Raw genomic sequence first — 13776 nt, 5'->3', positions numbered from 1 at the left:
GAGTGGTCAAGACACTGAGACCCCGGCTCTGGATGTCGTGTCAAAGATTCTGAGTGCGGCCAAGATTGTGGGGCTCTCAGTGCCGGCGGAGGCCCCAAGCTCAGTGGAAGGGGTTTGGGCTGGCATCTCCCAGCCCCAACCAGCGGTCTCTGTGCCGGCAGCAGCAGACTACCTGCAGATGCTCAGGAAGGCATGGAATAGCCCGGCAGCGGCTCCGCAGTTCAACGCGGGCTGTCGGAGGCTGACAAGACCCCACTTTGCTCCGGACTCGGGGCTAGCAGATATGCCACCGGTCGAGGGGGAGATGGCGGCCCTGACATCGCTCGGTCCTGAGCGAGTCACGGCCAACCCTCGCTGCCCGGTGAAGGAGTGCCACAAGACTGACAGCCTGGTCTGTCGCACATATAATGCGGCTACACGCGCAGCCCGCTCTGGAAATGCGCTAGCCATTCTGCTGGCAGCAATTCGGAAAACTGTCAGCCAGGAGGACCGGGATACGATGAGCCTTATTGACGCAGCGCTGGTGACTCATGCCCAGCTGACAAGAGACATGGGGGCAGCAATGTCATCGGCCATGCTAGCACGCCGGCAGGTGTGGTTAGCGCAGACTACCTTACCTGAAACTATCAGGAAGGAGCTGACTAACCTGCCTGTGGTGCCAGGCAGAGTGTTTCACCCAGACTCCCAGGGTCTGCTGGACAAGGCGGAGAAGTCGCGCCGCACAAGGGACAGTGTCCAGCGGACATTCCACAGACACAGTGCCTCAAATTACAGAGCTCGGGGCGGCCCCCAGCCCCCGCCTCAGGTATCATGGTCCCGTAGTTCGGACAGGCGACAGGGCCCAGACATGGGTGCTTCTGGTGAGGCCGCTAGGCAGCCGTCACAGCGCCAGCGGTATGCGTCTCGGTTGGGCCCTAGAGGGACGCCTCAGAAAAGACGCACCCCCAGAGGTCCAGGGCCTCAGGGGAGTGCCTGACGCTTCAGGGCCGGCCGTCGAACCTGTCTCTCAGCTTCGCCTGGACAGCTGGGAGAAATCAGTCTCCGATCCGTGGGTCCTGTCCACCGTTGGGACAGGTTACAGGATCCAGTTTCGACGGCGACCCCCCCCCCTTTACCGGGGTCCACATGACGGTGGTAAGGGACACAGACCAGGCGCAGGTGTTGGCTGCAGAAATCACGACCCTCCTTCAGAAGGAGGCGATCGTCAGGGTAGACTCCAGCGCACAGCACGCTGGGTTCTACTCCAAATACTTTTTAATTCCAAAAAAAGATGGCGGTCTGCGGCCGATTTTAGATTTAAGGCACTTAAACAAGTTTTTAAAGGTCCTCCCATTCAAAATGCTGACGACAAGACAGATCCTGTACACTGTCGAAAAGGGGGAGTGGTTCACGTCCCTGGATTTGAGGGACGCCTATTTTCACATCCCCATATGCAAGGACCACTGGCCGTTCCTGCGGTTTGCATTCCAGGGACAGGCCTATCAGTTCAGGGTCCTCCCCTTCGGCCTGTCACTGTCCCCCAGAGTGTTCACCAGGGTGGTGGCAGCTGCTTTGTCTCCTCTGCAAGCAAAGGGGCTAAAAATCTTGCCATATCTGGACGACTGGTTGGTCTGTGCCCCCAGTCGCAGTCAGGTGCTCCAGGACACGAAGACGGTTATGGACCACATTCAGGGATTGGGCTTCAAGGTAAATCTAACAAAAAGCAATCTCGAACCTACACAACAGGCGGTGTTTGTGGGGCTAACTCTCAACTCTCTCACCATGTCGGCCTACCTCACTCCTCGGAGGGTGGAGAGGCTAGTGGCCTTAGCGGAGCAGTTTCAGCCGGGCAGGCGGCTGGAAGTGGCTCAGTTTCAGAGGTTATTAGGGATGATTTCAGCCGCAGCGACGGTGGTTCCCTTGGGCCTTCTCAGAGCACGGCCTCTGCAGAGGTGGCTGAATGCCTTCGGTCTCCATCCCAAACGGGACAGACGGGTGAAACTCAGGGTGACACGACAGTTCGTCCGGGCACTGCGCCCTTGGACGAATGGGGCCCTCTTAGCCGCAGGGGTTCCACTGGGGAATCTCCCATCACGGCGGGCGGTAGTGTCAACAGATGCCTCCATGACTGGCTGGGGCGCAGTCTGGGAAGGCAGGACAGTGAGGGGTGTGTGGGGACCACAGTGGAAGGGCCAACACATCAACTTGCTGGAGTTGAGGGCGGTCCATCTAGCATTGGTGGAGCTTTTCCCATTTATCAGAGGCAAACATGTTCTGGTGAGATCGGACAACTCCTCCACAGTTTACCACATAAATCACCAAGGGGGTACCAGGTCTCACCACTGTCTCCAGGAGACAAGGAGGCTCCTGTTGTGGGCATATCCTCGTCTGGCATCCCTCAGGGCACTGTTTATCCCTGGGGTGGAGAATCAAGCAGCGGATCTCCTGTCCAGGACGGGACCACTCCCGGGCGAATGGCGATTACATCCGCAGGTGGTGGCGCTGCTCTGGTCCCGATTCGGCAGAGCTCAGGTCGATCTCTTTGCGTCAGAGAGCACGACCCACTGCAATCAGTGGTTCTCCCTGGAGTTTCAAGGGGCTCCCCTGGGAATAGATGCACTGTCTCACGAGTGGCCGACAGGCTTGTTGTATGCTTTTCCCCCGTTGCCTCTGATCCCCCATGTCCTCCACAGGGTGGCGGGAGGACATTACAGGATTCTGCTGGTAGCTCCCAGGTGGCCAGGGAGGTCCTGGTTTCCAGCTCTCCTCCGGCTGGTCCACGGCCAACCATGGCCCCTGCCGGTCAGGGCGGATCTGCTGTCCCAGGCAGACGGTCGAATCTGGCACCCCAAACCAGCGGCGCTGCAGTTGTGGGCATGGCCACTCCGCAGCCCCAGGATGAGGAGCTAGACGAGGCAGTGTTGCAGACTATACGTAGCGCTAGAGCCTCTTCCACACAGGCTAGCTACAGTCAGAAATGGAGAGTGTTCTCTGGCTGGTGTCACAGGCAGCAAGCAGTACCCTCTACTTGCTCCGTGCACCTCATTCTGCGCTTCCTTCAATCCCTTCTGGATTCTGGGAAAGCATCTAGCACTGTCAGGTTGTATTCAGTAGCAATTTCAGCTTTTCACGAGCTTGTCGGGGGCGCCTCGGTGGGGAGACACCCTTTGGTCTCACAGTTTATTAAGGGGGCATACCGGTTGCGCCCGGGCAGAGTACTTAGAGCTCCAACATGGGACCTTTCCTTGGTCCTGAGGTCCCTGACCCGAGCCCCTTATGAGCCTATCGACCAGGCGGATTTGAAGTCACTGTCTCATAAGACGTTGTTCCTTTTGGCGATCTGTTCTGCCAAGAGGGTGGGCGAGCTCCACGCCCTGTCCACCAGTGAGCAGTGCTTGAGGTGGAAGGCCGACGGTTCAGGGGTGTCATTGTGGCCGAACCCTGCATTCCTGCCCAAGATCGTGAACCCCCAAACGGTGAATCAGGTGTTGGAGATCAGTTCCTTTCAGCCGGACCCGTCCTCTGTTGAGGGGGACGTGGCACTGCACACACTGTGTCCAGTGAGGGCATTGAGGGCCTACTTGGCGTGCACCCAATCTTTGCGGCACTCTCATTCACAACTGTTTGTCTGCTATGGGGTTAACAAACGGGGGGCTGCTGTTTCGAAACAGCGCTTGTCTCACTGGGTGGTGGACACCATCGCACAAGCTTATGAGGGCCAGAGTCTTCCTGTGCCTGGGAATTTGGTGGCACACTCAACGAGGAGCATGGCGACCTCCTGGGCAGCCTTAAAGGGGGTGTCAATGGCTGAGATTTGTGCTGCAGCCTCATGGAACAAACCATGTACTTTTGCTCGGTTCTACAGGGTCAACGTGGCGGCACCAGCACCTCTCGGTTTGGCTGTGCTTTCTGCCGCAAGCTCAAACCAGGATCCGGTGGAGTCTTCCGTTCTTCACGACCCTGATGGTATGAGTCATCCAAGGTGAAGACCGTGGTGACGGTCTGAGTGAGGTCGAAATAGATCGTAAGTTATGCCTATAACTATGGATCTATGAGACCGAACGATGACCGTCACCATTCTCTGTCGTTCAGAACCGGCTGAGGCGTTCCAGGCAGGAGGCGGAGGCGACGTCACCCGGAACCTCTTATAGACTCGGGGCCGCGCCTCCTGAGGTCAGTCACATGACTTTGTTGACATAAGGTCTCGAGGATAGGTAGTAGGATGGCATCATTCAAGGTGAAGACCGTGGTGACGGTCATCGTTCGGTCTCATAGATCCATAGTTATAGGCATAACTTACGATATCAAACACTAATCTGCTGTGCCCTCCACTGATTGGCCACAAGCATCTTCATTTCCGCCCACTGAGAAATACAGGTTGTGATTTAACTAGACACAGAAAATTGCATCTCTTAAGTCTGTGGTTAGACGTAACTCCAAAGCCGTGCTTATCTATCACACAATAGCTGACCTTTGAACAATTTGCTGCGTGCGTGCACAGACTCAAGGCACTCAACAGCAGAAGGGACTGGTCATTTACAAGAGTGGACCTGCCTATCTAGACAGTGATCTGTGCTCCCACTACTGCACATCATTGTGTCTTCTTCAAAACTGTATCAATGTAAACTTAATGTCATGTCAACCTGTCTAATGTAAACACTCTCAGTCAGACTAGTCGAGTTTAAATGCAATATTGACTTTGTATCAGTAAGGTTTACAGGTAAATCAGGATTATGGTTGGAGTTCGGCTTAGGTTGATACTATGTTGACTTTTAACACTAGACAGTCCAAAAAAAGGGATACCACTGTTTGGCTGATTCTAAGCTGGTGCAGTTGATACAACTTATGCTATTTGAATTTTAACAGTGAACAGGCCAAATAAGATGTTACTGGAATCCTACAGGCCTCAGAAGTCATGTTGTCATTTGTCTCAGATTTGTTAGCAATTTGGGACTTCTGATTTTTTAAAAAGAGTCTATGGGAGAAATAATATCTGGATTCCTTCAATTAAAAAATATATATTTTCACATTTTTATGAAGTCAACACAACTGATGTAGTTAAAAAATCTGCAAAAAAAAAAAAAAAAAAAATCAGATAAGTTGTTTGCCACTGATGATGACAACATCATACAAGCGCAGAGTTATAGAGTTGTGATTCTCCTCCTCTTAATACTTGTCTTGTCAACCTTGAGCAAATTCAACAGATTGACCAAAAAATGTTATGGCAGCCAGCAAACCATGTATTTCTCATTGCTCACCAGCAAGCTATAATGATTATAATCATAGAAGCTGGTCAAAGGAAAGCCACCTACTATAAGTATTTAAATGTGTGCCACAGTGTTAGCTTTTTGTTAACAAAATAATTATTTTGATTGAAAAGCGCCAGCACAACTCAGTGGATCCATTCTGATTTAGGAGAGAAGCAAGTGCAGGTAAAAATGTCTAACTTTTAAATGTCTAACTTTAAAGCACGCACTGTCACTGTAATGATTATGCAAGGACCCTGTGTATTTTCAGCGTAAAGAAAATGCTATGGCTGCAGAGTTCCATATTTAGGATTTGGGTTTGTAGTCAAGGTTGCATCTGACTTCTGGGACTACATGTTTGTCACTTCCATTATCTACATGAAGTAGACCGAGCCATTTTTGCAACATTCCAGAATAAACTACATTCTGTATATATAAACCAATTGATCTGTGATGGTGGAGTATGTTATCCTTCACTGGGATGGCCTACTTGTACTGTTACTCTGGAGGATAACTTGTATTGTCTGGTGTGTTGTGTATGATATGACATTTAATACGTTACACAATAAATGCAAGTATTTTGGAATACACATCGAATGAATAAAGTGAATGCACAAAGTTTTGTACAATGTTATTGGTTAACTTAGCCATGATCATCAAAATCATACAATTTTATCACTGGCTCTGGGGTTGTAACACTTCAGCATACATTTTGTTGATAGTAGGCTCCATGCTAAAACTGTAACACAGCTACACTATGGTTAGGGTGGCCATACGTCCGGATTTAGGCCGGACAGTCCGGAATTTAAATGCCTTGTCCGGCGTCCGGCGCAGCCTCAAGCCGGACGCTTATTTGTCCTCCTTTTTGGAGTTGCACTTGAACGCAACGCTGGCCCGGACTGTACATCGATATCAGTCATATTTTTCGTCATAGACTTTTAAATTACAATCCAGAAAGTGCATTAATTGGATGCACGTTAGTTTTTCTCCACCTGCGCTGCTGTGTGCTCATGCCGGAGTGCGTGTGTGTGGCGCTGTCTGAAGTCTGAAGTCACTGGCTAACAGCAGCACACTGGCTTAGCTTGTCTATTCAGAGAAGAGGTATCACTTCGGCTTATTTTTCAATCTATGTTGTCACACGCATACTACTGCTCATTCATTGGTAGCTGAATTGTTAGGTCTGTTTGATAAGTAATTTACATTTTTAGAATAATAATTTAAAATATTGTTAAATTTAAAAAAAAGCCAACATGATGCAGGTCAAAGACTAAAAAAGAATATTGACTAAAACTAGACTAAAATACTTTGGATTTTCTTCGACTAAAACTAGACTAAAATGCCAAGACTTTTCGTCGACTAAAATGTGACTAAACAAAAAAGAATTTGAGTTGACTAAATATGACTAAAAGTAAAAAGGGCATTTGACACTAGACTAAACTAAATTGAAAATAGCTGATGAAATTAACACTGGTGGACCTGACTCCCAAAAAAAATGAACAGGATTCATCAAATGTCATGGCAATCTGTTGAATAGATTGTGAGATTTTAGCCTATTTCATTTTAGCCTGGCACAAGAGCAAAGTTGGTGGTGCTGGAAACTCTTCAAGCAGCATTATTCAAGTCTTGACTCTTCAGTGAAATGCTATAACCAATGAGTAGTAGGTCACCTGGCCAATGAACAACCCAAGGCTGCTCTGCAATGCGTGACTGGGCCAGTGCAGTGAATGTGAGGGCCAGTCATGCACAGGTGCTCGGACAGGAGGCATTTCCTGGATATGTTTTATTTGGCAATGTTTACACAAAAGTATATTGGTTTGGAATAAACATATGAATGTGAGCCAAGATGTGGATTACACTGCACGAAGAGTTTGAGATTTTGAAACTTCATGTCATTTTTACTACTGTTTGTGGTTTTCACTAATTCAATCCAATCTAACAGGTGATTGAAGAGCCATGTGTTTTGCTTTGTTTGATGACATTTTCATCAAGCATTCAAGTCAACTCGGGAAGATTTATGGAAAAAAAAAATGTTTGGGTGATGTCTACATACTACATTTGGAGAGCGGTCTGTTCATCTGTTTGTGTGACCAAATGCATAGAACCCATTTGCAAGGCACAACATCCCTCCCATCCGCCTCAAACATGTATCAGCAACTCATAATGACGTAGGAATGAATCTAGGCTATGCTATTTTTAGTTATTTTGCATAGTTTTCTCTATATTTGCAGTTTTTGTGGATCTGAGATACTGGAGAACTGACTGACCACATTTCCCAGAAATGCCATTGGTCCATTTCGGTTTCTCTTTTGCAGCTTTCCTGCATATCGGAGACAGTGTGGAATTGGGAGAACTGACCGTATTTCCCCGAAATCCTTTTGGTCCACTTCCAAAAAATTTGCTTCTGCTTCTTGGGTAGCAGGATAACTTTGAGGTCATGGCTGTGATTGTTTTATTTTACACCATGTCTGAGAGAGAAGTCATCACTGTCACACAGAACTTGCCCAGCAAACTCATCAGACTGGTGAAAGCAAAAGAATCCAACCAAAACAGGCAAGACTTTCTACGTTGTCTGTATTGGGACACCATTTTATTTTGGCTTCAGCAAACCCATCTGTGGCGCATTCAAGGAATATTTCACAAAGCAAAGTCACTATGTTGAGTAACTGAAGCTCACAGGCCCTCTCTTCCACCTGGCGCAAAGCGAAAGTATCTAAGTGTGATGTATTTTTCCAGCCGCTATACATGTATCATTCAAATTTTTATAGGTGTGTTAACATGAGATATTCATATCACAGATCATACAGCGCAAAACATAAAACCGCCAAGTTCTCAAATAGTCTTTCTTAAGCACTTACCATAACAATGTACATCAACTACCTACATCCAACCTACATCCAACTGGTAACCACGGAGGATATATAATTTTTAATATTCTCACTTCTCAGCTGAGGGCAGTAAGAAAGATAACAGGAGGGATATATCAAAAAACACCGGGCAGCCTTGGTGAATGTTTGACTATATGACCTGTATGAAAAGATTAATTCACCTTAAGTCAAACAAATGTGTGTCTCATACCTTCCACGTGCAAATTAAGTTAGTCTGTTTTAAAGGGGATGGGCAGGGGTGGCAAGAAGAAGGATCACAGGGAGGGCTGGGGTGGAAAGCAGTGCCACTGAATAATATAAAGGGAGACATGGCCAAAGGGCGCAGTGCTCAGGCAGCACTAGCACTAGCACTAGGCAGCTATAGCAAGTAATATCAGACCAGCTGGCTTCAGGGGTACTAGAGCAATAAAGAAAGGGGACACTGGGAGAAGAATAAAGTTTGAGCAAAGTCCATTCTATCATGGGTGTCTGTGTAAAGGTTGAAATTCCAACTCTGAGTCAGAGTTATAATAGGTTTGTATTTTTCATGAGTTTTTATTTTGATTTCCTTATTCATTTTTGTTTTCAATTCAGTTTAGTTTCGGTTTAGTTTCCAGTGTGAGTGTGCAAGCTTCAGTTTAGTTTTGACTGTTTCAAAATGTTTAGTTTGAGCTGAGTTTTCCTTAGTGTCAGTGTTAGTCTGAGTTAGTCTTTATTCTCATATGAGGGGTGTTTGTTAAACTAGGCTGTTGCTTGTGAAGGCAGCTGACTCTCAGTCACGTCCACGTCCCAGTCTCAATAAACATCAGCACCAGCACAAACTCATGCTGCCTGTGCTCACACATCTGACCAGACTGACAAACATAAAAACTAAACATATTTTGTCGATTTTTATTTTAGTTTAGTTAGATTTGTCAGAATACAGTATTGCTTCAGTTAGTTTTTGTTAAGTCTTATTTCTGTTAACTGAAACGTTTTTGTTTTTTTTTGTTTTTTTTTTCACATCTAGTTTTAGTTTTTAGTTAGTTTTTGTTAACTAAAATAACCTTGCCCTGAGTAGACACTAGGTATTGGGCCACTAAAATGAAAAAATGTAGCACACTCAATGGGAGAAATGAAAATCTTTATTTTGGTGTCATGGTGTCATTTTGGACTATTACCAAGCTGAGGTTGGACTGGTGTGCACAGTAACCAGAAGGCCAAAAGGCTTCACCAGGACAAAACTCTGGACCTGCCCACTCAAGACAAAACACCCTTGTTTGAAGCGTCCAAAACTGAATCTCACAAGTTTAATCGACTGAGTCGCCCAACCGTACTATCTCCCAAAATACACAAAAAGTAAATATTCAAATATGATCAGTTCTAAAGTTGTCCTACTTTTAAAATCTTTCATTCCTCCATGGAAAGGATATCAGAGTACAACTCAACACAATGGCATTTTGAGCCATTTGGACCTACAAGTTTGACAAAATGGCTTAATGAGGGCCATAGTGAATCATAATTAATAGATAGGTGTAGACTTCAATATACAATAGAGCCTATTGTTTGTATACAGATCATTATCACCATATGTAGGTACTGAGCTTTGTCTACGCTCTATTCACAGTGGCTTTTACCTTTATGTAGATTTTCTCTTAACTATGGCCAAACTGAGCGCAGCAGGGATAGATTTGTGACCTTTTTGCAAGCTTGGATGCATCACTTGTTTTAACAACAAGTTTTTTTCTATCATCCCAGAGAAGATTTTCATTTGGCCTTGACTGATAACACTAAAGAACAAAAGACTGTGGCGTAGTATTTCAATAGTATTTTTGAACTGAAGAAGAAATTTATTTAGATTGCACACATTCCTAAGGTAAAAATAAGGTTTGCATTTGAGGAAAAAAATTATTTAAGATCTGTAATGGATGAATAATTTGACTTTTACATTCTGTGAAAAGGATGTGATATGAATTACATGTTCACATCATCAGTGTTTCAAGGCCCCAACAAACTAAATATGAAATAAAGACTTATGATTGCATATGGCTCTTAGCAGTAGGCCTTACTGTCCTGAATAATCTGTTATAACACAGACTGCACTGCCTGTGAGGCACAAGCCCTTCCAACCATTCCATTCCATGCTGACCGTGTTACACAGCTCATATTAGACAAGCCTGTGATTTGATTACAGCAACAGTAATTGCAACTACAGTGTAAAGCCCAGTATAAATGTAAGTGCTTACAAAACTGATTCTTATAGTTCAGGTCAACATTCACTGAGATGATATGTCATCATCAGCACTCCTTGGGACACAAACCATCTGCTCTTTTGATATGTCCAGTCTCACATGAACTTCAATAATCTTGTAGTTGCTGAGTGAAAGACAAGGTCAGAAGGTAATGGGTGTGACACTCTAGTTAGGTTTAAAGCTAAACTGAACTTTGGTGGAGTGCTGGGTTGTTCCTAGGCATCATATGAACAGGGGCGGATCTTGAGAAATATTCATGGAGGGGCTAAAGGGTGGCATGCTGACATAATAAAATGGATTTAAATGGTTGAATGGATTTTTAAAAAACGGTATGTGTGTGTGTGTGTGTGTATGTATACATACACACACACACACACACACACACACACACATATATAATTTTTTGCAGATAGGCTTCATTAAGATAAGATATTCCTTTATTAGTCCCACAGTGGGGAAATTTCAAATTATACATACAGTGTATGCAAAGGTTCAAAGGTGAAAGGTCTTTAGATATTCTATAGATATATTTTAGTATATTTGATTTTTTTATTACTCGTATAGGATATGCAAAGGTTTTTCTTTTTTCTTATATTCTTTGTATTGATCCACTTTAATTATTTTGTTACCTCTGTTTATTTTGTTCAAAAGATATGTTTCTCCCAGTGTTCAGAGGTAGATGTTGTGTAGTCTGCTACTGTTCCTGTGCAACATCTGGACAACCTGCTGCTGGAACACAAGGATTTACCAATTTTGGATCTATCTATCTATCTATCTATCTATCTATCTATCTATCTATCTATCTATCTGTGCTCCATCTGACTTTTTTTTTTAGCAAAGTAAGCAAGCAAAATTTGACTGTTGATTTTTCCAAACATTGTATGGATTAAATTTGGGCAAAATGAAATGAAAATCATGAATCAGAAAACCCAGGTCTCACCTAGATACAGAAATGATGCTACGAAAAATTTCTCCATGTTTGACCCCAGAACACACCCCATGACTGTGGGCACTTTTGATAGCGTGACGTGACACAGAGCACAGTGATCATGCTTGCTCTAAATACTACATATGCAGAGTGCAGATCCAGTGGAGTGTAGGCGAGTCCACTTCTGATCAGTGTGGAGTCTAAGTGTTGGGTGCGCTGGGGAAGGAATTTGCTGTTGTCATTTCTGGACCTGGAATAAAAGGATTCCAGCAACACTTGCAGAACTTATAGGAACACACTTTATTAGAAGAACATACTTTATTGTTTAAAACAATGTGTTTGGGCAGATAGCCTATCTATCCATCTCTTATATATCTAAGTTTTGCAAGTGGGGCTGGAATCCTTTTGTTCCTGCTTGCCCTAGTTGTGCCAGACCATCTACTCGACTTTGGCACTTCTGGAGCTGTCATGGGTCTAATTCACACAAACCCGCTTGATAACTCCACGTCCTAAATAACACTTCACACATCGATGAACGTGAACAAAGCCGATTATGCCAATATAAACCCAACAAGTCCCGGTACAATTTTTTTTTTTTTTTTTTTAAATTAAACGGCTCTTTTCTTATTTTTCTATTTCAATTGGAAAGTAGATCCAACAGTTAGTTTCTGCAGGAAACTTCCACATAGTAACTTTGTGCCAGACCTGATAGTACTTTCACAAGTAATTGTAATTACACAAACAAAATGGGTGCTAACACATGACTGGGTAATGTAAAATTCAGCAACAAGTTCTGCATACAGTTGCTAGAATAACCCTACAGTTGTTATTTCCTGTAACATATCCATAAATGCAAAACATATTAAACCTCTTCATGCCTTTCTTTTCTGTCTTTGCAATTTTTTTGTTACTGTTTTTCATTATCTCTGTATGGTCTAATATGGACAGCTATGAAGCAAAACAAATACAGAGCGGATATGGATGATATGCTTACTTTCAGCTGCTTGAGTGTTCCAATTACTCTGAACTTTTACATAACAGTCTGTGGTTGGATTGGGCTGCAGCAATTGTGTTTTTGTTTCATTATATTATCATCAGCAGGAATGTTGACATAAAAAGTTTTAAAGACATTCTTCAACAGTCATGATAGTTATACTGTTGTATTTGAATGCTTATTCAATAAAGGAGATTAATTTGTACTTTTTACATATAAGACCTAACTGCTGCACTCTATTGCAAGGTAATGAAATGATGAGTAAACCAACTTAATTTACCCACCTGTTTATTGTTGGAATACTATTAACCGACCCAAGATAACAAAAGCTTTATGACAAATTCAAAGTATAGTAAACACGCATTTTAATGAGGAACAATAGCAGGGCGTTAGGCACTTCACCTGCCTCTGCTTCTACTCCTTTATTTAAAATGATATCTCATATTTAAAAAGCATTGTTTTAGTATTTACCATTAATTGCTATATTGTGCTTGTACTCAGTAAGTGTAAATATGACGGTATTCATGCTGCCAAATCATATAAATGCACAGACACTTCCTCACTAGATGACCCACCCTACCTGGACTACAGTCACTCTACTCCCGGGGGGGTCGGAAGAACCAGAACCAGAACCAATTTGGAACCTGATTATGTTGACGGCAATCAGTGTAGTAGTGATTACTTATGGCCTGTGCAGCTTTGCAAACAGTTTGACAAGTGCAGATTACAGGAGTGAGGTGTCTCACCCTGGCAAACTTTTAAACTGTTAAATGGAATGGTGGTGAAAATGTTAGGAGGGAGCTAACGTTTCCCCGCCGTGTCTGGAAGTCTCCATTCCACAGGTGTTTTCCACCGTCCACAGCCCACTACTGTCTGTTCGCTGCAACTAACTCGTTTCCTCCGGCTACTCACCCGCAGTAGTGTGCTTTAATTTTCACCAACTCCGAGTCCAAGTCCATAATGGATCCGTTTGACGCTGGCATAGGCATTGTACAGTGCCTTTACTTCTCAACTAGCTCCTACGTTAAACTAGATAAGGCCAACTAAGCTGTAAGAGCAGGCCTCGTCGAGGCGGATAAAAGTTTCCATGACGCGTCCTAGAGTAGTTTTTCGCCTAGTGCACGTAAAACACAACTTATTGGGCTGTCTAGATGTCTCTAAACTACATTTACTCAACATTAGAAGCTTGTTTGGAGCAGCGGCGGTCAAGCTAGCCTGTGTTTTAATAAGACTTCCGATCTCACACTTCAGAATAAAACGCCTTGTGGCGAAACTGTTACGCGGCGGGCTAAGGGTAATAATGGCACTTTGTTTTGAAAGAAGAGTCGTCTTACTTCTGGTCCCGTTCTACACAACTATGGCTACCTTGACGCTGTGTCGTATGGCTCACTATGGTTACCGGAATCCTAATTCACCTGTGCCACTGTTACATAATGGGTATTATTCTCCTCAATACACATTACCATAATATCCCTATAGGGATTTATCATAGCCTGTCTGTGGTAGATAGTGGTCATTTTATAATGTTTAGATA

At 44.4% G+C, this 13776-nt stretch overlaps 1 protein-coding gene across 1 annotated transcript in view; it reads right to left on the bottom strand.

Annotated features, from left to right (window-relative positions):
* prkcz (protein kinase C, zeta) overlaps nucleotides 1–13776 on the bottom strand; it is a 142094-nt gene extending 128318 nt beyond the window's left edge. The window contains exon 1 of the mRNA XM_030055229.1: nucleotides 13155–13776. Within this exon, the coding sequence (XP_029911089.1) occupies nucleotides 13155–13231 (77 nt within the window). The 5' untranslated portion in view covers nucleotides 13232–13776. The remainder of the gene's footprint in view (nucleotides 1–13154) is intronic.

The sequence above is a fragment of the Myripristis murdjan genome, chromosome 7 (genome assembly GCF_902150065.1).
Source record: "Myripristis murdjan chromosome 7, fMyrMur1.1, whole genome shotgun sequence".
Taxonomy (NCBI): Eukaryota; Metazoa; Chordata; class Actinopteri; order Holocentriformes; family Holocentridae; genus Myripristis; species Myripristis murdjan.
This window is presented reverse-complemented; position numbering and strand designations above follow the sequence as displayed.